At 45.7% G+C, this 23,657-nt stretch overlaps 1 protein-coding gene across 8 annotated transcripts in view; it reads left to right on the plus strand.

Annotated features, from left to right (window-relative positions):
* The first annotated feature begins 3,764 nt into the window (after nucleotides 1–3,764).
* TP63 (tumor protein p63) overlaps nucleotides 3,765–23,657 on the plus strand; it is a 99,481-nt gene continuing 79,588 nt past the window's right edge. For 2 of the 8 annotated variants that reach the window (XM_079314918.1, XM_079314921.1), the window contains exons 1-3: nucleotides 18,816–18,890; nucleotides 22,346–22,474; nucleotides 23,190–23,322. In XM_079314918.1, coding sequence (XP_079171044.1) covers nucleotides 22,401–22,474; nucleotides 23,190–23,322 — 207 coding nt within the window. In that variant the 5' untranslated portion in view covers nucleotides 18,816–18,890; nucleotides 22,346–22,400. Of the gene's footprint in view, nucleotides 3,929–18,815; nucleotides 19,209–22,345; nucleotides 22,475–23,189; nucleotides 23,323–23,657 lie in introns of those variants that run through there. The other 6 variants (XM_079314915.1, XM_079314917.1, XM_079314914.1 and 3 more) reach the window with 6 other exon arrangements.

A 23,657-nucleotide genomic window follows, 5' to 3' on the forward strand; every position in this document is an offset into this window, starting at 1 on the left:
CATCGCCGCGGGGACGCGCCCTGGGAGCGCACCGAGCCCCGCGGACACACCGGCCCCTTCTCCTCCTGAGGGCTGCTCCTCAAGAGTGGTCTGCCTGTGCTGCCAGGATCACCGTCGTGGGCTGGTTGGGTTGGAAGGGACCTCAAAGATCATACAGTTCCAAGCCCCTTGCTTGGGGAAGGGACACCTTCCGCTAGAATAGGTTGTTCAGAGCTGCCTCATGGGCTGTCCACAACTTCTCTGGGCAAGCTGTTCCACTGCCTCACCACCCTCACGGCAAAGAATTTCTTCTTAAAGTAAAGGATTTCTTCCTAAGTGAAGTTCACTAGTACTCGCTCAGACCCCCCTCTGAAATATCCCCAACTCTCAAGCGGCTCGGGCTCCATCTCCCAGTAGTTTCCTTTAGGGCAGTGCAAGTGAGCTTGGCCATATAGCACTGAGCCCCCAGAGCCTCCCAGCTATGCATGGGGCACTGGCAATTCACACAGCACACGCCCTGTGCTTGTGTTTCCACTGCTGGCCGTGCTGTGCAGCGTGCCTTGCAGCTGGGAGGAGCTGGATGCATCCTCGCTGCACTGGTGAGTATCTCTGCCCAAATTCCTGGTCCATCAACCCACAGCTAAGTGTTGGCTGTGAGCAGGAGGGAGGAAGGAAGTTTGGGTTGCAGGACAGGAATCAGGACACTTGCTGGTTTTTGCAGGGGGCTTTTGTACACTACTGCCAGTGGGTTTCCATTGCTGGGAAAAGCAAAATATATACATTCTGAGCTACCTTAGAACATGTCCAGATCTCTGGGAAAAGCAGGCAGCTGCTGTGTGTGCTGCCAATGCAAACCAAACCATGAGCAATTTGCATTTGCTCAACCCCTGGCATGAGCAGTCATACAGCTCTTAGGCAGTAGGTGACCCTTTTTGAAGTTTTTGTGGAAATATCCTTCACTAGAAACACCTCTCATCACTGCCTTGGGAGTGAGAACCCTGCTACAACCCACTATTTCTCATCAGAATTATGTGGTAATGCTTTTTTATTTTTTATTTTTTTTTTTAAATAAGTTATTCTTCTGGTGTGAATTTCTAACTGGAGACTACCACTTCTTAACTGCACTCTGCAACATGTGTTCAGCACTGCAAACAGGAACAACAGGATTGGGGGTTTGGGCTGTAACAAAGCTGTATTTACTGTGCCTGGGGTACCAAGGCTGTGCAGAGCTAAGGCAGTGTGAAACCAGAGGCAAGGTTCACCCTCAGAGACAGGGCCAGCCCGGCAGCAGCAATGTCAGGAGATGCCAGTTTTACTTCACAAAGCCCTTGGGATGATCTGGATATGTGCCAGGTGAGAAGACTGGCCAAAACCAGATGAGAGTTATTCACTGCTCCCAGTGCATTGGCTATTGCACTCAGGCTATCCTGGGAAAGACTCCTCTCCAGCTCCCATGAAGAAGTAGGTAGAATAGGGTTTCACAATAACAGCACTTTTCTCATGACATTTCTTTTACCTTTCAGGTTGAAATCTATGAGGAGAGAAACTTTTTCAGGATGTTTGGAGAGCACACAATGCATGACCACCCTGCCATGAAGTCAGGCTTGAGGAGGTAACAGCTAATCCCACCATGGGCATGGTAGATGAAATCCAGGCAGCTTCTGGTGTTTCTCCAGGAGCGAGCAGAGCTCCCAGCAGTGTGTCCAGAGCCCAGCCTGGTGCGTCTGTCTGTGGTTGGTTATGCACACCCACATCCGTGGGTGCAGACTAAAACCACGTCCTGCAGCAAGAGAGCACGAAGCCAAGCTCTTGCTCAAATGGCCTGGGCAGGCACAGCATTTCTCTGCTGTGTCTTTGGTTAAGGGTGGATACTCAAGGCCTAGACCAGAGCCAGGCTGGCAGAGTGGACCACGAGTTGGTGTGGTCCTCCTTGCCCATTCCCTGGAGGTATTTGCCCACAGCCCTGATTTCAGCAGCAGGAGAGGATGCAGCCACTCTGAAGCTCTCCCTGGGCTGCTTCGTGTGTGTGCAAACTCTCTGTGACTCTTCCTCTCTCCTCCCCAGCAGATCTGGAGATTCCCATACCTCTTCCCCAATAACACAAGCTACAAGGTTTGATGTTTTCTCCAGGGTTCTGCCTAAGAGAGAAAAGGTGTTTGATATCACTGTTCTTCCCTGGGCCAGGCAGGGGAATCAGTGTCCAGCAGCAGAGCCCTTAACTGGTTAATAAACACACCCTTCACTCCCAGCCTCTCTTCCTTGGTGAGTGCCACTTAGTGAAGGCTGCTTGGACTTGGCTGGGGATCAGCCCTGCGAGTTTACAGGATTCACAATTCACAGATGTTAGGAACTATCAGGCTGAGTGTGGGTGGAGAATGTCAAGTCTGAAATAGCTCTCCTGCCACCCTGGCACAGGCAGCAAGGAAAATGTTTCCACGTGACATTCTTTGAACCAACATTTCCTACAAGGAAAACACAGAGGGGAAATATAAGAGGTAATTGCTGCCATCTCAGGGGGTTCCTGACTTTTGCTCAGGGGTGGCTGGAATTAGTGCTGACATTGACACAAAACATGCACTATAGGTGAGCTACAGGGCAGTCACTTCTCCTTGTCCACACAAATATAAAGGTCTGCTTGAAGATGCAATCCCTCTGGTGCACAGATATGTGGGTGCTATTTTTTTCCTGCTGGAATCCATTTTAATTTAGCTCCTGATTCATATTTCATTCATTCCCCAAACCCACAAAACCAGGATAGGTTTACAGCCTGTACTATTTGGATAAATCATGGAGGGGGAAAAACAGGAGGACAAAACAGGTTGCTTTCCTGAATGATTTTCTGTGTGACTTAAAAGAGACAAGAAAAAAAGTACAAGAGATGGTGAGGAGAGAATTAAAGCCATCCTTTCTTGCCTTTATATTACTTCAGAAAAATCAGATCTGCTTTTCATCTTTGATAGTTTGTTTTGGTGGACTTCACTCTTGTTTCTCTAGGCTTTAGTGTTTGAAAAATATGTGATTTCTGTTTTCTTACTTTTACTTTCTGAAGATAATTGAAAATATTGGGGTTTTTTAATGCAGAAAATGTATATGTTATTTACAGAACACCAAACAATGCAAGATTTCTCTATCATCTCAATTGTTTTGGAAAAAATGGCAAAAAGCTGTAAAGGGAAACATTAAATATATCTGATAGTTTTCTTGCAGATAGTAGGGCAGGAAGGGGAGGCAGAGGAGCAAAAGTTCAGAGTTAATTTAAATTGAGGAATTTCCCTATATTTTGTCATTCAGCTTTTGAAACTGTGACCACAACAGACTATTTGAACTGTGGTGTGAGAGAGACTGAAAAATTCCCCAGGCAACTATAAGCAGGTACTAACCCCAGAGTTGATAAGGAAAGCTTTTAACGTATGATGAAACTCAGCACGGGCTGCACCTAGCAGAGGAAACTCCGCCCATCTGGAGACGAGGATGACCAGCGGCCACGCTAGTTAGTAAAACTGCAAGAGCTGCCAAAATTAAACTGTGAAGTCAGGCGGGAAGGCAACCAATGAGCGGCGAGATCAGAAGTTCAGAGAAGCCCCAGATGAGCTCCCAACAACAAGTGTGGCCAGCGTACACCAAAGTTTATTAAGGATGTTGAGAGGAGGGGAAAATATCTGTGCAGAAGATGCCCAGCTGGCGAGGAGGGAGTGGTGGTGATGCTCGGGTGACTCTGTGAATCCCATTGGCCAAGTCCCCAGCAGATCCCACCCATCCACAAGTGTAAAATAAATCTCTAAAGTTGTCCCTCGTGTACCACTTGACCTTATTGCTTTTAGCCTGCTGGCTTTATATCTATTTATTTATTTTATTTCGCTTTGTCCCCGAGGAGGGGCTGGGAGGAAATGAATTTTGAAGCAGCACCTTTCACCACCTTGCCATACTACCCTGATCCCTGCATCCAGCGGTGAGTGTGAGCGTGGGGCAGCTCTGCTATCGCAGCTTTGATCGCAGTCTCCTGTGTAATTGTTAACTTCCCTGCTATCAGCCCCTGCCAGCTGGGCTGCACGCGGAAAAAATGCGCCGCTCTCTTCATGCTCAGTGGAGCTTATTATTATTTTTGGCTTTCTAACAGGTTACTGTTTAATTATAGGCATCCGTTTAAGATATCCCCTTTTCCTCTTTGGCATTAGAGGGGAAAAAAATATGATAAATAACACGAAAGCTGATAGTATCTTTGCCCAGTGTTTTGGAGCAGAAGGTTGCACTGTGCTTTGGGTAGTACAGGAAAGGCTTTAACTTTCTGTTGTGTGTTTGTTTGTTTCTTTAAAGTGAAAAAACTCCTGGGAATAATATGAGCTGAAATATTAAGCCCCGAGATTTTGGAATTTTAAAGATAAATAATTAAATTAAAAGAGTCAGAGGAAAAAAAACCTGCCTTCTAAGAGAGAGCAATTTTCCAGGAATATTTTTTCCTTCTGTCTAACAGCCAGCGTCAGAGCCTGACAACCACTCTTATTTTAGCTTTGTTGTTACGCCGAGTTTTATAACTTTCCAGCAGATAAAAGAGCATGTCCACACGAGGTGTCACAGTATCACATTGTCGGTTTGTTTGTTTCTCCCAATAGAAGATACTATATTTAAGCATGCAAATGACATGTAGATGGTATTTTTCCAGTCATAAAGTTCGAAGAGGTGAAATCCTCTGGGCACAGTCACTTGTTGAGCTCCTTTACCAGACTGGCTTCTGTCTGTGTTTTGTAAAAGCCCTGGCTGGTGTCTCACGGAGGCATTAATCCCTGGAAGAGTTAAGCATTAACTCTGCATCCTTGCAGGGTGCTGGGGAAGGGTGCCCTGCTGCACAGCTCTGTGTTGGGGAGAGGGCTTGGCCACCATCACCCAGCACTGCAGCCAGCTTTGCCATCTGGGCCTTTTTCCCCCTGTTGTGCTTTGTTACAAGGTTTGTGAGGGTTTTTATCCTCTCTTAATCCGGGTGTTTGGTGCTGTGTGAAGGTCCTGGGGAGGAGAGTGGGGACTGGCAGCGAGGAGGGGCCGTGTTTGGGGCCAGCAGAGGGAAAGGAGAGGCTGGGGAATAGCGCACGGTCCTTGGCCGCGCTGCCGCGGCACAGGAAGATGGAACAAAGCCAGGGGTATTGGATTCCCCAGAGAGACCTTCCACAACACAGCCCTGGGCTGGCCAGGCACATGCAGCCACGCTCTGATCTCCTGCAAACCCTCCCAGCCCCGCAGAAAGCAGGACAGGAGCAGCACCTGCCCAGCAAGGTGGGTTTGGGCTGGCAGTGGTGGAGCCTTTAGCACATTGATTTTCCATGGCTGGAAGTCCCAGCCAGGCAAATTCCAAAACTGAAAATGAGGGAAAAGGAAAAAAAAAGGGGGGAAACCTTGACATTGGAAAGTGTGAAGATGCACTGGGAAGTGTACCTGAGCTCTGGGACAGCTTCCCAGCCCATGAGCTCCCACCTCATGTCAAATAACAGGTCCAAAAATTGGTGCTGTGGATCAGGCAAAAAAATTCAGCTGGAGCATGAATTAAAGAGAAGAAGAAGTCATTGGCTCTATTGGGTAGAACTTTTTAAATAAGCCTTTCACCCCTACAAATCTGCCTCACCCAGCGAGTCAGGCCTCACAGTAGAAATGCTGCTCCTCACCACAGGCCTCAGCAGCACGATGAGCTTTTAAGTGACCATTGCAGTTTGGGAAGCCTCAGGACAGAGAGAATTTGTGACACCCCTCAGTCATAAAACCTGCTTGAGATGTAGCTTAGAGTAACAACATGTCTCAGCTGTTATGCATGTCTCCTTACATGAGCCAAGAGTGGCATTTGTTCAATTATTAGTGACTGTGCTCTGCCACGGGTCAAAATCGGCTCAAAGCTGGTCCTAAAGATACTTCTCTCAGTCTGAGACAATGATGGTCTTAATCTTTAAGCTCCATTGTTTGCATATTCATTATGTGTTATGTGACATTTCTCTGAGTGCTTTTAACAAAATTCAGTTTCAGAATTGCATTTCTTTTACACAGTTTGAAACACTTCTGCTTTGATGTGGTCAAAATCCTTTATTTAGCTAATACCAATGTACTTCTTTGCAACCTTAAAATTACATCTAGTAATTATCTAACCAGCAAACTGATAACGTTGAGCTGAGGTATGCTGGAAAAACACCAATAGTGAAAAGTGTTTTAAACCCTGTTAAACTGGTGGGAGGGTATGCATGTCACACAGATTTCCCTGTAGTTCAGTGGGGAGGGGGAAGCAGCTATAAATCCCAGTTAACACTAAGGTTTGTGGCTTTGATTTACCCTCTGCTATTGCTTCATCTTCTTATCTCTTCAGTTTGGGGGTGTCCAGCAGGCAGGGCACATGGGAGCCAGCTAAAACATTTCCTCTGTCAAGAGGTGAAGACAGAGCACACTGAGGAGCATTAGCTAATGTGCCTTTATGATGCTCATATGTTTTATGCCTGTCATTTCACAGGCCATTGTAAAACAATATATCCAAACAACACAATAATTCAGTGCCACAGATGAGGAAAAATAGCTCTGTGCCTTGTGTGATTGTGTAGGCCACTTCAGCCTCTGTCTCAACAGTCCAGCTCTCTCATTTAAGCTATTAAATTCTTTATAAAGCAAAGCATCACAAAAAAATCGTGGGGAACTCAGCTGGGTCCCAGGGCAGCAGCCTCCTCCTTCACTCATTGCTGTGTGTGGGGGTTGAGTGCTGGAGCTGCAGCCCAGCAAACAGAGGGGCAGAGGAGCAGTGGGTGCTGAAGGGGATGTACATCCCTTTGCAGAAGTGAAGGATGCAAATGTAGCTTGTGACTGAAGTGAGGTTGTTTGGACAGGTGTATCCTGAATCTGCCCATCTTTCTTCTTAAACAGAAAGAGTTGAGATGATAAAATTCAGCAGACCTCAAAGTCTTTCTCTTTCTAGTTCCCTTGTAAAGGGAAATACCTGAAATCAGGAATATGCACACTCAGTACTCTGGCTCCTGGGACTTGGGAAGTGCTGCTGCAATGACAGAAGCACCTGCACTGAAGTGCCAGGCCACTGACCCCCATGAATTACTGGCTTGGATGGTACTGTGGGAGCTCATCCTGTGCTGCAGAAAACCCAGGTCAGCTCTGAGTCATAAAAAGAGCTGATTATCTGAAACTGGAGGGATTTCCACCTTCCAAGAAGTGCCCACCTAGCTGCAGCTGAAAGCCACTAATGTAAGATGAAGAAGGCACTGTAATTATGATCAAAGTCCAGCTGTTGAGAGCTATGTAATTAGTATCTCTCCCCAAAGCTGCTTTTTTTCAGCTAATGCCTGGTTGGGGGAGTGATGTTTACAGATAAGTTACTTGTGTTCTTGGAAATAATGGTCATTAGGCTGTGTTTTACCCAGGAGCTCTCTTCTTTTGGGGTTGTTGAGAATGCACCTGCTGGTGCACTGTAGTCCTGCCTGCTCTGCTCCTCCCTCTCCCCATTTCACATTTGCTATGTTGAAGGTTTTCACGGTGGCTCACACCTCCCTTTTCAATGAAAGGGCTCTCACACAAACTGCTCTTTCTCCTTTCATTTCTCACTTTGTATTCTCAACACAATGTGATACAGTCCAGCCTCCCAAGTCTCACTAATAACAGAGGAACAACCCTGAAATTCCCTGGTCTTGCAGCATCTGTGCTGGAAACCTGATTTCTCAGACATGATCCTGGGTTTTGGGGAGGTTGTTAAAACCAAAAAATCAAACAAACCTCCCCAGCCAGGTACATAGAAAAAAAAAAATCTATTTTTAGAAAACAATGAGGGAAACTGTAAGAAATTACTTAAGGAGGGTGTTAGAAATTAATTGGAAAGGAGGGGAGTGTTTGGGCCATGGAAACATCATCTATTGGGTGCTGCATCTGGATGGATTTTGGTGAGCAGGGCCTAGTTGCAGCCAGCCAGAGCTCCCAGGCTCCAAGAGATCTTTCATCAGGAGCATTGCATGTGTCACTTCACCTCCCCTCATTGGTTCCCACACCTATCAAACAGGGCTGCTGAATGGGCTGCAGTATCAGATGGGAGTCTGGACAAGGTCAATGCTGCAACCCAGCACAAAGGTGAAGCTCACTGTCCCTGTGCTCATCACTGCCAGCAGGCTCCAATGGGACTGCAGGCTCCTCTCCCTGGGCTTGGGGACACATCCAGGCAAAACATCTGGCTGCAGCAGCAGAGGGCTGTGTCCCTCCTGGCTGTGCATCAGTGCTGGATAATGGGCTCTCCTTTCACTCAGGTATCAGCTGGGTGACATAGGGACAGAGATTTGCTCAAGTTGTCATAGGATCCTGCAGGAGCATCTCATAGGTCCATAGGTCCTTCAGGAGCATCTCATCCCATGTCCAGGCTCTGCAGAATCCTGGTATTTGTGCAGCTGCATTTTTTCTCTTTCCTCATACCATGCTTTGCTGAGGAATAACTGAACTCCTGCTATGACAGAGTGGACAAATTTTAGTTGCCTTCACCTATGCTATGGGAGCCCAAACTTGCTGTGTTGGCAGAAAGAGCTGAATGCAAGTAAAGAAAGACACATGACTTGGTACAGATCTAGTTGCACAAACAGCCAGTGATGGTGCAGGTACTTTCCAGAGACTCAGAGAGGGCTCAGAAATGGTTCTCAGCAGCTTGTGGTGTGCTCAGAGCAGCTGGTGGTTCCTCAAGGAGCAGAATTGGCTCCATGCAGGAAGGAGAGGTGGAAAGGTGCTTTTGTTTTGTGAGCTCTCCCGTGGGGTGCTGGTCACATTCACAGCTATGCTGCTGCCCCTGGTAAAAATTCCATGAGGAAAGGATCACAGCTGGAGCCAGATGCACATGAGAGGACAGCATTGCTGCTGTCAACATGCCAAAACACTCCTGCAGAGTGGCCTCCTTGGCAGAGGGCTTTGCAGAGCAGCTCTGCAGTGGACGTGCTGCCAGCATGGGACCTCTCAGCTGCCTCCTGCAGCTCATCAGGGATGTGTGCAGCTGCTGGGGAGGAGGGGAGGATATTTATCCCATCTTTGAGGTCTGTTCTTTGGTCACTGTCTTGTTCTTGTACTGCAGTCTCACCAGAGGATAGGTTTAAAAGATAGAATCCTTGCAAAAAAGGGTTCAAGAGCTGCATATTGAACCCTCTTCAGTTTTCTCTTCCTGGTAAGACCCTGAAGTCTGCTTATCTCTGCTGCCCTCCTCCATTCCTTCCCTGTTGGACCTCTTTACTCCACAGTCACTGACACAGACAGCACTTTTCCCTCTTCAAAACAGTATAGGCTTCTCAAGAAAATATTTGTCTCTTTGGAGGTCCTTTTAGTGCTGCTTAAAAGATTAAAGTGGAACCAAACCAGCCTTTTTTTTTTTTTTTTTCTCAGATTCCAAAGGACTGCAAGGAGAATATGTGAAATCTTTCATGGGGTCCACTGTACTGTGAGGAGAGGGTACCTGATTTATAGTGCCTTGCCCAACTTCCAAAAATTAAAAATGAAGAAATTAAAGAAGCAAGTTCCTAATAGTTCTTCTGTACAGAGGCATTTAGGATTTCATGGTACATATTGCAAGTTATTCCATGTTGATTTGCATTGTACCTTCTGCTACAAGCTTTTGCAAAAGCTCCTCTCAACAAATACCAGAATTTCTGGCCTGATAAAAGAAAAAGGGCTCAGCTTCGATTTGGAGAAAAATAAAACCCCTGCTGCTCAACACATGTCCAAAACAGTATTGAAGACTTCCTTATAAAAAAAAATTCAATTGGAGTAGTAAGGTATGGGGGAGGAAGGAGGGTTTTGGATAAGAAATAAATCAAGGAAACTTGGCTTTCAGTTTGGTGCCTGGCTCTAAGCTAGTTTTGCATTTATGTGTCCTAGGAATGTGGACATGGTGATGGGAGCCAGTGGTTATACTGCCATAGAAATTTTGACTTCTTTATACCTAAAAATTTTGTAGCCCATAATCAACACTGAAATAATCAGAATGAAAATATTTTGCTACAATAGATTTCTGAGGTTTGACTAGCCCTGCTGATAATAGATAGTATCAGCTCAGACAGCTTCATGAAAATATCTGTATCTGTTCTTAGGCCTTACTTGGGAGTTTTTGGTGCCTGTTTACAATCCCCTGTGTAGCAGATTAACTCCCTACAGGATTTTGCTGCTGAGTAATTTCCAATCAGGTGTTTAAATGCCACAGGTGGTCTGATGTGATAAATACCATTACACATAAGCAAGGGGAATTCAGTTAGTGCATGGAGCTATAAAGAGAACAGGCACCTCCCCAAGTGAGAAGGGGGAAACCCTGCAGTAAGTGATCAGGGCTTCAGTAGGCTCTTTGCAACATAAAAAAAAAGCCTGCTTAGAAAATCTTGCCCTGGGAGGTTCAGTGCCTGTGTGGTTTAGTAATGTTGATAGGCACAAAAGTCACTGCAGGCTGAACAAATGCATGGAAAGAAGCTCGAATTGTGCTCAAATTTAGATGCTGCAAACAGCAGTGGCTCAGGTGTGTATTGCCAGCAGTGTCTGGGGAGCAGAAGTTGAGGGGAACAACAGTGGGATGACTGGAATTGCTGTAAGTGGGGTATGTGGGGTGGCACTGACAGGTGTGAAACTAGTTCAGCTGGCTCTGAGGGTTAACATGGGCATTAGGTGGTCAAATATTACAGGGTTAAAACTCACCATGAAAAACAACAAAATTTCTTTATACAGTTTTCCAAGTTTGGTTGTTCATATTTGTGAATTTTCATCTTAAAATATACAGGCTGGAAACGTCACTCCTGTTTTTGATGAAAAGGGTGATGCTATATGTATTCACAACACTACAGCAGCTACAGCTTTAAGATTATCACAAGCAAAAATCATAAATCACATTAGGTGTGGCAATGTATTGATAAAATTATAGGGAGTCAACCCTGTAATTTCTTAGCACCCGGCACAGTTACAAAAGCAGAGATCCTGTGAGTGCTCCGGGTAGCATTCCCTCACACACCAGCAGTGCTCCTGACAAACACTTCATTTGTTCCTGTCCTCCAGGACTATAATCTGCTCTTAATTCTTTGTCCTTCATCTACCCTGTCTTGGAGCTATTTTGTGACACACAGCAAGGTTTTTGCAAGTGCTCTTATTTTTTGAGAGAAGGATTCTCTGCCCTTGGGCTGAGGAATAGCTGCCCTGCCACAGAGTTGCTACATGCTGAAAAAGGCAGCCCGCATGGTATTTAGCAGAAAAGCTCCTTTTCCTGTAGGAATATCACTGGTGGCAAGGGTGAGAAGGAGAGTTAATGTTTAGTATCCAAAACATTTCACAGGTTGGCTGGGAGGGTGACAAGTTTGGGGACCCTCAACCGAATTCATATTACAGGAATCTGTACCTAACATCTGCTTTGCTGGTGTTTCTGTTTTGCATTTTAATTATTTACTGAAACTCAGGATGTTGCTGTTTACAGTTTCCTGCTTCTAAAGAGTTCAGGGGACTTTCTGTATTATCATGATGATTTATTTGACTTTTTTTTTTTTTAATTCAACCTTTGAGAGAAAGCTTGTGAGAAGGACTTTCTAAGTCCCCTGAGCAGTTCATGAAGAATTTGTGTAATTAAAGACAGAAGCAGCTTCTGTAAGAATAGGTACCTTAGGGAGCCAATTGTCTTACCTGGCTCAACACAAAATGCCACAAGCCTTTTGCAGTAGCATTCTGAGAATTGTCATGTTCTAAAAAACAAGCACATGCTCCCTGTCTCTCTCTCTTCTGCCACTATATTAATATGACTAAATGCCTTGCAATGCTGTTTCCCAGTGCTGAAAATCATCGTGGGCTGCCTGATTTTCTTGCTTTGCTTCCTCTTGGTGGAGGGGACATGCTGAGATAGCCTGTGTGGGATGTCCTCTCCCTGCCTCCTCCTCAGAGTGGGCAAATTTTGGAAATGCCTGTCCTGTGCACTGGGACAAGAGCAGCTCAGCACCTGCTGCTCAGCGTGCAGGGGTGCCCAGCCTGGAGGCTGCAGCTGCAGCACACCAAGACTTGGGCAAAAAAACCCAGGAGCTGTTGGGGCAACCCTGACAGAGGCATGATCTGACCCCTTCACATGTCAAAAAAGTTCAAATCTCAGCAAGTTTAAAAGAAGCTCCACTCTTTGGCAGAGAGTGTTACTGTCCTGGGGACCCAATGCCCTTAATACTACTGATAGTGATATGGTGCAAGCAGGGAAGAGGCTGCAGGCACCAACCCAGACTTTGAACAGAGCATGTTGCAGGGCTACAACCCCACCATGAGCCATTGGGGCCACAGGCTTTTGCTCTTTGCACCACACTTGTGTTACCAAACAGGGCAGCCAGGAACTCACAGAGATCTCTTTCCTTAACTTTAACTTTTTCCCTAACTTTCCTGTTAGGTTTGGATATTTTTCTCCCTTGTGTCTGGCCTCTTTCAGAGCCTTGTAGAACCAGAACCAGTTTCAGACCCCATGACTGCCTTTCTGAAGCTCTAAATTTGTTTGGCTGAATTATTTTACCATCTGTAATAAATAAATAAAGTGATTTTTCGTTCTATGTTGTGATCTCTGTGCTGGTGTGATGGAGGCAAACCAGTGAAAACTTAGAGATGCTGGTTGCACTCAACACTGCAGAAGTTTGGCAGACAATAATTAAGACAGTCCCATTTCCTGTGGGAAATACTGAAAACTCCTTGTAAAAAATAGCAATGATACGAGGTAGATATTTTTATTGGGTAAATGCTGTGATAGCATGAAAAATACTGATGATCAAATCTCAAGAGTGGAATTCAATTTAGCAAGCCTCAAGAAGATGAGATTTCTGGCCATTGCCTCTTCAGAACTTTGCAATTTTCCTTATTAAATATCTAAAATCATTATAGAAGAATAGTGATGAACAACTCTGACAACTGTATTTTTCTCATGGCTGATGCCTCTTGAAAACGACCTTGCCCACTTTTTTTCTGGTGCTGTTGTTTTATTTCTTTTAATATTCCCTGACACTGCAGTGATCTGAGTGCCTGAAAGGATGTGGTTAAGTGGTTGAAGCTGCTTTGGGCATTTAACACTGCTCCTCCAGGACAGATGAGGGGTGTTCCCATCCTGAGCAGCAGAATTCAATAGCAGAGGTGTCTGAGTCTCTACTTCCCCAAGTGCCCCCAGGCACCTGCTGCAGATTATTGATGGTGGATGAGGGGACCATGGAGTGATTTTGGGTTAGGCACTGAGCCCAGAGAGACAAAAAATGGTCTCTGTTGTCTTCAGTTGTAGCTGCAGCTGGACAACAGAGGCTGGCATGTGGCAGCAGGGCTGGAGGCAGCACTGACCCATCAGGGGATGCTCAGCAGAGAGCTGTGCTTGTCCCCTCCTGCCCAAGGGGAGGACTCATCACTGTTCATCCTGCTGTGAGGCCACCAGGGCTGTCTGGCTACGAAAACTCCTGTGTAAACTTCGAATGTTAGACTCAAATAAATGTTCTCAGCTGGGTATTTGAAATAGAGCAAATTATATCTATTACTTAGACCAAAGTGATTTGTTATTTTTTAAAGGGACTTGCAAATGTTTTGTGGCTTCTGGACAGTTTGCCTGCAAAGTTTTTCTTACAACACTTATTTTTGGACTTGGACCAAAAATACCTCAGAATTTTGAGGGCTGGGCCTGGATTTTCCACTTGTGCTGCTTTTGTGAAGACTTTCTCACTTACTGCAGTAAAAGATCTCATCTCTGTCCAGCAGCTCTGACTCTTCCTTCTCCAGATGGGCACTGCTTCTCACCACCACAATAGGTTTGGAAAAGGGATTGGCTGGAAAAGTGAGTTACAAAATAATGCAAATGCTTCTAATAGGTTTTGGGTTCAAAAATTTCTTTAAATTGATTATTTATATTTTCTTTTATTATCTAAATTTGGAAAGTCTTGGGACCATGTTTCCCTGGACATGCACTGATTGTTAACAGGTGTCTATGTGCTTTACCAATGTGGGGATACTGTCATACCTTAGGAATGGAAGAACAAAGCTGCACAGGTCACTCAGGGGCTGGGGGTTGAGCTTGGGTGTCCTGAGCTCCAGATTTGCATTCTAACTCTGAGCTTCTCCACACAGGGTGGTCTTCTGTGGCTTATGAGGAGTTTGTAGCCCAGACTAGAAAGCACCAATTGCAGTGGGCAGGTGAGGGAATTGCTGTGGCAGTGCTTCACCTTGGCCAGGGCTGAGAAATGGAGGGGGTGTGAGGGCTGAGCTTCTGAGGATGGGTAAAAAGGGGGTGTCAAAAGTTGAGTGCGGGATAAGAGACATCTGGGAAAGTTCACAAGATGCTAAAGGAAACTTTGAATGAAGAAAATTAGGGGTTACATTTAGGGGAGAATGTCTCAAGTGCTGGTGGAGTGCTGAGCTGCCTGAAGCCCTGAGGATGAAATCTCTGTCATGCAAAGTGGTCACTGTGTCAGGCTGACAATGATGACATGTAGATAGCTGATCAGATGAGCTGTTGATAGGAGATGCAGTGGGTTCCTGGGCTGTGGAGCTACTGAAATTGTGCAGCTTCAAGAAGCCATTCCCAGCAGTTTGCAGGGAGCAGGCCATGAAGTGCTCATTCTCAGAACCCCAGTGGGAATGCACAGGGAGTCTTCTCCTCCCAGAGGAACTCTGCAGCCAGCCCTGGACCAGGGCCTGGTGTGGGCTACAGGGCTGCAGTGATATAATGTGCTTTCAGGGGCTGCCACAAAGCTGCAAATGCTGCATTCATTGCAGGCGGTCATACTCAAGATGACTCTAACTGAAAGGAGATGATGAAAGGAGAAAAATCCCCCTTGTGTTTTGCAGCATGGTGAATTAGGAGGATTAGTCTGTACAGCCAGTTTCACTTTCTTTGATATAGGTCAGTATTGTCTGTGCACTCAAGATTTGAGTAAAGGGCAACCAGGAAGCTGAACCATCCCTTCCTACCCATTTTCATTCATCTTACACACATATGCTTCCAAAAGACAGATCCAAGGGAGATTAGGATGCACTGCTAGAGTAGACCATAGCATATCACTCAGCATTCCTGTGAGACAGAACTGTTTTATTTCCTCTAAATTCCATACAGCTCACAGCTGAAACAGGGTGTGTGCAGGACAAGCACCCTTTCCTAGAGGACAGGAGAAGCTACCAGCACTCCCTGGTCTGTCCTTGACAGATGCTGTAGGACACCAGCAGTGCCACAGAGACCTTTGCTGCTGCCACTCCCTGTTCCTTCACGTGTTTCCCACATCTCCTCGGCTGCTGGCTACTTCTGAGCTCAGGGTTCACCCTTCTGGCAGTCAGCTTCTTTAAATGCATACCCTTGTGAGACTCGACCACTTTTCTCACTGCTGCCCCTCCCTGCAATCCATGCTGCTGTCCACGTTTTTTGTGAGAGACCAGATCTGTGAAATATCTGACAAATGTGGGAGCTGGGGGGGAAAACCTGAACCATAGGTGGAAGTTACATTCTATCTCAAAAGAATCCTGTGATGGTGTTTGTTATTCCTTACATTTGTCCTTTCTAGCCCATGCATCTGCCAGTATTCTTTTGGAGTTATTTTCTAGGACTGACACATAGGACCTGCATTATGTGCAAAGACAATCTGAAGGGTTTAAAGAACTTGCTGTAAGTCTAAACTATAAAATGCTAAACATGAAAGTTAGGCTTAAAATTGAAAGGAGAATAAACACCAATGAGCTCAGTTCAGCACAACCTGCCTTTGCTAGGATGGGAGTCAGTCTCTTTTGGGCTCATATGAGCAAAGACCTTGGAACATGGCATCAGGCAAAGAAAGAAGCAGGAAAATCCATTCTACAGTGCAATTCATGCTGGGAAGAGAGGCTGCTTGGTGATGAAGCAGACATAGAAAGGGGTGCAATTGAGGTTGATGAAATTCAACTGCAATCCTCTCCGAGGGGATGGAGAGCCTGTTCCATTTCTCCCCCCTGTTTAGGGGGTAGCACCGAAGCTGTTTGACTTCTGAAGGTGTCTAGCTTTGGAAGAGGGTTACAGGGGGTGCTTCAGGGTGTGTTCTGCTGGCTGAGGGTGGCTGCCCCAGGCTCGGGGACAAGAGCTGGGGAATTCCAGATGACATCGCCTGCCAGGCGCACGCCTGTCCCGTGCTGCCAGACCCGCATCCTTCTCCTCTTGCACAGCTGTGAGCTTCACTCGGTACCGATGGCTACAAATCACTGCAGCGATACAGTGCAGAGCAGGGGGAATTCCGGCACACCAGGGCTGCCAAGTTCCTCCAGCTTTAACGGTGCGATCTGAAAAGGAGCCCCCTCCCCACGCAAAAACTAAAAATACAACCCACACCAAGATTCAGGCATTTAGTCGTAATGCTCATGAACTTTCAATCGTTTGTTTAGCATTGCTTTTGATGCATTTCAAGGTGTAACTGGAGAAGGCAGGGATGAGCATGTGGATGGGGATTACTGGAGTAGAAGCTGCAGAATCATCTGTGACTTAAATCTCCATCCAGCTCACACCCTGTGGTGGCTGAGGGCTAATATGCTAATATACTATAAATTAAGGGATTTTAAGGGTTTTAATGCTGTATAAATTCAGGACGAAAGATTAGCTTTTAGTCTGGGTTGGAATTCTTCCACCCGAACTCGGTGTGTGTCATAGCATTCCTGCAACCCCCTGATTTTCTTTCCTGGCCATCAGCATTTTGGTGTCTCAAGATAAAATAAATTTGGGAGCTTCTTAGTGTAGGAGGTACAGCATATATTCCTAAATATATTAAGAAATTAGGGCCTTTCTGAATTTCTCTATCTAAACATCCAAAAATCACTAGTTCCTTTTAGAGCAAGCATCAGACTGTTTGCTCGGGTGACCAAGGCTGTATTTATGGCTTGCTGACTAATGATGAGTAATTCTATGACCTCCTGGTGTCTTAGTTTTCTCTCAGGTAACATGCGAGTAATCACACTATCTTCCTTAGAGCACTTTGAGAATTATGAATAAAATGAGGCTTACCAGATATCCTTATTTAGACATCATGAATCATTTATTGGGTATATTTGTAAAACGTGGAAGTGCTTTCTTCATAAGAATAGATGTTCTTCTCTCTGCATCAAGGTTTCCTGAGTACTCCACCAGCACATTGTTTAAGGGACTGCAACTTGCCAAAAAAGAGCAAAATTTGTAGCTTACAGAAAAAGACTTCACTGGCCCCATCTGTATGTCCACTGAATGAGAACTACAGGCTCAGTGATAGAAAATTGTACACCATTGATAGACTTCTCATGGGGAGAAGCAGAAAGCAACACCCCGTAGTTCTGGCAGCAAGCAGAAAGAAAGCTCCGAATCATTTTGCCCATCCCTGCTGTGAAAGATTTTATGTTACAATATTTTACAGTGTGGCTTTACACCAACATCAAGCCACAAATGTCTGCACGCATAAATCATACTGATAATTTCTGAGAACGTGCACACTGCAGGAGAAACACAAACCAAACCACAGCTACAATGCTTGAAGGAAGTTATGGAGAAATTGAGGTGCTTGGACCTCTTGAAACCCAACACAGCAGCTTCACTGAAACACCTTGTTCATTTCTGTTTTCTTCATAAACCATGCTATTAATACAGGAGTAGTGCAGAGTGTTGAAGCACCAAGTGCTGTGGATGAAAAAAACAGAGGAAACCAGCTACCTCTTGGTTGTGACATTTTATTCTTGGAAGGAGGTTGCTGACTCACACATGTGCCAGCGGTGCTCGGGCTGTGCCCTGTGTCAGCCCTGTCCCTCTGTCAGGTGCCATCTGCCTTTAAGGTCCGAATTTGCAGAGGAGGGGCTGGGCTGTGCACGCTCAGTGTCCCGCCTGGGTCTCGCTTTCCTCGGCAGCTCCTCGTGCCTTTTCCCCAGGATAAGTCCAACCGGCGTGGTTTGGTTAAAGCCTTTCTAAGAAAAATTGTTTGCAGCCACAGGTGATATTCTGGGTGAGAAGTGTTGTTGTAGAGTTTAACAGCTTTCTGTCATTGTTTCCTAGGCGGAGAGTGGCTTGTTTGCTTTATCTTTAATCTCTTTGATAAGAAGGTAGGAAAGGGGATAAAGTGAAGAATGGAACGAGCAGAAATGGTCTGGTTTTCTCTCCACTTTAGACCTTTTTTTGTGTCATGCTGGGCCGAGCAGTCAGAGCTTCATTTCCCCCTGGGATGGTAGCCTCAGCTCCAGGGAAGGGCAGCAGCAGAGTGCCCACAGCCTGAGAGGCAAAGGCTGTGCTGTGCTCGTTGGTTTTTGGAAGAGTCAGTTGCTCTTTGGTTTGGTTGGTTGGTTTTTTGTTGGTTTTGGTTAGTTTTTGTTTTGTTTTTTTGTTTTCTGGGGTTTTTTTGTTGTTGTTTTTTTTTTTTTTTGGGGGGGGGGGTTCGGTTTTGGTTGGTTGGTTGGTTTTTTGGGGTTTTTTGTGATTTTTTTGTTTTTTGTTTTTTTGGGTTTTTTGTTTTTTCTTTTGGGTGGTGGGGGTTTTTTTTGTTTTTTTTTGGGTTTTTTTTTGTTTTTGTTTTTTTATTTTGTTTGTTTTTTGTTTTTGTTTTGTTTTGTTGGTTTTTTGTTTGGTAGAATTTAGCATTCCCAGCCTTCTGGAAGGCTCCGGACCGGCGCACAGTGTGGGCACAGCTCCAGGGCAGGCGTGGGGCTGTCCCTGCTGTGCTCTGCAGAGGGGTCACCCGTGAGTGGGATCAGCTGGGACACATCCCCACCCACGGGGCTGTAGCAGCTCTGCTGGGGATGCTCAGGAGGCACCACAGCAATCAGTGTGCCTGGGGCTCCAGCCCACCAGCTGAATCGGGAGAAGTGCTTCCACCTGCGCTCTGGGCTGCTCTGGTTTCAGCCAGATAAATAGGACCTCAGTGGCTGCCTGAAACCTGTCTGGGATTCGCTGGCTGAGCAGCAGTGTCCCAGCCCTGCGTAGAGGAACGCTGCTCTTGGTGAGGTGCTGCTCCTGTGAGAGGACTGAACCTGCTGTTAATAATTCCCTGGTGGTTTTTAAAGGAGGGGCTGGTGGATGCAGTGTCCTATTCAGCTTGCAGTTTGATGGGGGCTGTAAATCCCCCTGTAGTTCCTGTGCTCTCTGCTTGTGAAGAGCATCCTGCCAGATAGTTCAGCAGTTTCTGCAGGGGCTTACCTTGTAGACTTTAAGAACAAGACTCACTGTTGTGCCTTGTTCTGCTCTAGGCAGTGTTTTTGGTATGAGAGGCTGTGTTTAGTAGTGCCATTTCCTGCAATGGCCTTTGGGATGAGCAGATGTAGGTAAAAGGGATGTTGTTTAAATGTCTGTTGATTTAAAAAAAACCCTATGTATTTCATAGAAACAACATAAGCAATGCAATTGTATGATTGACTTTATTCAGAGATTATTTTACTGAAACTAGAGCATTTGCTGATGTGACAAAAGACAATTAACTAAAGCATTAAAATTTATGCACAGATTGTACTTAGGCTTTTGCTGTTATTTTCCAGTGGAAATTTAGAAACTTAAGTATGCATTTGGTAGACAGAGGCTTCTCCTCTATGTTGAAGGCTGTTAATTAATGCAAATAGCACTAGGTTTACATTCTATTGAGACCACAGTGAAGTAGACAGTTTATCTTGTAAGCAGATACAGCATTGTGGTGAGCTAAAGTTGGTTTTCTTGCCTTTTCACAGCTCTTTCACGTGAGAACAAGGTGCACTAAACTCAGTAAAGAGCAATGATCACTGCAATGCTGGGGCCATCTGTGCAATGCTGTGGAATTGTCACAGCTGCCTTGCCAAGGCTGACTGCTTAATCTTGCTGCCTCCTTTGGAAACAGAGCTGGACAGGTAGCAAAGGTGTTGTGTTGCAGTGAGTGTTGGAGGAGTCTGTGAAAACATTAGCTAGGAGACTCCTTGTGCTTGATATAGGGAAATGTGCCTTTTTGGCCATCAGGTAAAATCTGGTAATGTTTTTCCTAGAAACAGTAAGCTAGGAGCTTGTGTGGCTACAGGGATAAGGATGATGCAGCTGGAAAATGTCCCTCTGGAGAAATTCAGAGTTGTGTTTAGTAGAGGGATGCACCAGCTGTGTCCTTGACTGGTGCAGTGCTTTCCAACAGCCCTGTTAGCTGCAAAGGTGTAGAGCACAGACCTGGCTTTATCAGTCTATGCAGCTGATAGTTCCTGCACTGCTTGGTTGGGACAGGTTTGTGGAATTGCAGCTGAACAGGACCACCAGAGCAGGCAGGGTGAACTGGGACACTTTGTGCTTTTGAGGACTTTGCCCAGCAGTGAACCAAAGCTGGGGCATGCCATGGCATGCAGGAACCCTGTTGCACTGAGACCTTTTGAAGGAAAGGTGTAGTTTGTTATAACTCTTTTCTCATTGAAGCTAGTTCCAGTTTGTGCAGTAATGGAAAGTGTTTTTTAGTGTACAGGTCAAGAACAGTTGTGATAAGTGGCAAAGAATTGTTAAAAATGAGCACTTTATGGCTTGAGAGAACCTGTTTTGGGGTTTCTGTGCCCATTGCTGGTGGTCAGGACTGGGTGCAGGGTATGGAGCAATGCCTGTGGTCTGTCTGGGTTTTGCAGCACAGGAGGGTAGCAGTTTCTCACTGTGCTCCTTCAAGGCTTGTGGTGGCATTGCCCTGCAGTTTGTGACAGGCTCTAGGCCAGATCTGTTCTTCTGGGTTTCAGTATGCATTCTTGAAAGGGTCTTGCCTGAAAGGAGTAATTTTGGGCACTTTGTGTGATAACTGCTGTTCTCAGAGGATTTGTGATGATTTTTTCATATGTGGTGTGAGCCTGTGCTATTACCCATGCGCTTCTGCATTTCACGTCTGTTTCTGGCTGTTGATGAACTTGTAATGGAGTTTTGTTTTTTTTTTTTTCCAAATCACAGAAAGGATGAGGAATTGAAGTGATGCTCTCACCTATTTCAAGGCAGGCCTAGCACTGTCTCCAAGGGGCTTTTAAGCCACTTTGATTTCCTGTAGCTTAGAGTGACAGTCTGCTCTTTTCTAAGAGCATGCAGTTCTGTGGGCAGCAGAGGTGAGGAAAGCCCAACTTTTTGCAGACTAGAGTGATCCTCAAAATTAAAGAGGCTGGAAAAATTTAGTAAAGAGAGGTAGATACCTCTCTTACAGCAGTCAGAAGTAAATACTTCAGAAAAGTGGAGTAAAAACACTATAGTGTGACCCTCCCTCTGAAACACTTCCTTAATTTTGGCAGCTTAATAAATTGGGGTCTTCCATGCAATTTGTTTAGACCATTGTGTTAATCAGGTCCAATATGTGCTAAAACAAATTGAGCAAGAGTTCAATTCTCTTTGGAATCCAGTTATAACCTTGGCTGCTGCCACATCCATTCCCCTGGCAGAGAATGTGGTCGTTCACTTGAATTGTGCTGAAATAACTCCCATGTGGAAATCTGGCAGGACAGCCCCATCCCTGTAACAGGAAAGGTGGTCACCTGCCTCATACTCTGAAGTTGAACTAAGAGTTTTTATCAACTGCAAATATACTGGAGAAATTCCTCCCACCCCCTTTACATCCCTACAGCCGTCAAGTATTTTGACATGAGTGTAAAAGCTGCTGTGTTTGAATTTAGAAATTGGCCAGTGGGATGAGAATGTGCAGCTGTGGAAGGCACGAGTGCTCCAGCTCTGTCACTGCTCCTCTTGGGCCCACCTATTTCTGTGAGGCTTGTGGGAGCTTAAGGGGATAAAAATGGCCAAGGTAATTAGCAGATCTGGTGGAAATCGGCTGGTCTGGCTCAGAAATTGGTGGAGGTGACAAGGCACTAGACAAGCAGATAAAATCTGATGTGATTGAACTTCCATAGAATAGAAAACAAAAATATTATTTATTCTTATTCAAATTTAAAGCAAAATGGGAAAACAAAAAAAAACCCCAAACAAGCAAAACCACAATCCAATACTCTTATTTCAAGACCTCAGCTGCAGTGGCTGGGTGTAGAAGTCACCTAAATCATTCAAGGGCATGCCTTTTAGACAGGCAGACAGCCTGGGACTGTGGAATCCCTCATTGCTTAGCTGTTTCACCTGCTGCAAAGAGTATCTGCCGCATATGGCCACGGATAATTTGGAAATGGAAGGTGGTTTGAGTTTTTCCCCCCACTCTGGTATTCTTATGGCACAGCAGCCCAGTGGACTCTGAGGTGTATTTAACTTACTGGGAAGGGTGGCCAAATTCTCTTCCATCTAAATGCAGCATCTGCAGCAGTGTGGAATGTGTGTTGTACAGCTGTGAATGTCTCAGGCATTTAGTGTGTCTCCTTTTTCACACAATAGCTTCTATTTATGGGTTTTCATCAAGCTGGACTCATGCATTCAACATGTCTTTGTGTTTTTCTTTTTCTTTGTTTTTTTTTTTTTGGTTGGTTGGTTTTTTTGCTTTTGTTTTTTAAGGTTTGTAGAAACTCCAAGCCCCTTCTCCTGGAAGGAGAGTTATTACCACTCAGCCATGTCCCAGAGCTCTCAGCCCAGGGAATTCCTCAGCCCAGAAGTGATCCAGCATATCTGGGACTTCCTGGAACAGTAAGTAGCCCTTACATGGAACATCTGGAAGGTGTTTTAGGATGGGATGCCTCTAACTAGGCTGCTCAGGGGATTGATGCTGTGGGTTTGGAATCTTCTGTACTTGTTGGTTAGATGATGACTGGATGTCAGTCTGGTGACTGGCAGCTCTTGGGCTCTCCAGAGGCCCTAAGCCCTGGCTGTGGGGCCAAGTGCAGTGTTCAGCAGTCACACTGACTCCCTGCCAGGCCTCTGGGGGCTGAGCTGGCTGCTTCCTAAAGCTCATGGGTGGCATTTCCCCTCAGGACATGGGCTCATCACTGTGTCCAGGCTGTGTTTTCCCCTTGCTGATGCTGGGGGGGGAGAGGAGGTGAAAATGGTGCAGAGTTCACCCTGTCAGATCCATTGACTGATAGAAAACCGATTCTGTTCCCAATCCTGACTTGCCATGACTGATGCTGGAATAATCAGTGCTATAAACCTTCCATGAGTTTTGCCTTGGAGTGAGTTGACTCTGCTCTTGCCTCAGAGCAAGTGAAATGTCTCTCTGTGCCCCATCCTGTTCAGGGCTGCTATAGCTCAGTGGTGAGGAGGTAATTGTTCCTCAGCAATTCCTTACTTTGTCATGAGACTGGCTTGTGGTAATGCCAAAGTCCTGGGCACAGGGGAAGGGAAGGAAAGTGGGGTGGAAAACAGAATTTGGCCAGTTTTAACTTCATTACTGTGTTCTTTGCAGGCCAATATGCTCAGTTCAGCCAATTGATTTAAACTTCATTGATGGCCCTTCTGAAGATGGCTCCACAAACAAAATTGAGATCAGCATGGATTGTGTCCGGGTGCAGGACACTGAGCTCAATGACCCAATGTGGGTGAGTAATGAGAACCTTCCTTACCTTTTGGGGGCAGAAGGGGAGTTTTTGCAGGAGCTATTCCAGCTGCATTGCCCCAGGGCCATCTTCTCACCTTGACTGGCTCCTCACCTGCTCTTCTTTCCTTCAGCAGCAGTGGCAGGAGAGAGGGATGAGGCAGCTGAACTGGCAGGAGAGCTGAGGAGCCTCTTGCACAGGCTACTCAACCATCCCTGCATTCTCCCTGCTTAGAGCTGATTTCACCTCAGGGTTCAAATAATTTCGATTCTGGGAACAGTTGCAATTTTGCTGATGAAGGCTAGAGGTTCTTCACTGGCTTATCTTCTGTGGAGGAT

Source organism: Erithacus rubecula (genome assembly GCF_903797595.1).
Source record: "Erithacus rubecula genome assembly, chromosome: 11".
Taxonomy (NCBI): domain Eukaryota; kingdom Metazoa; phylum Chordata; class Aves; order Passeriformes; family Muscicapidae; genus Erithacus; species Erithacus rubecula.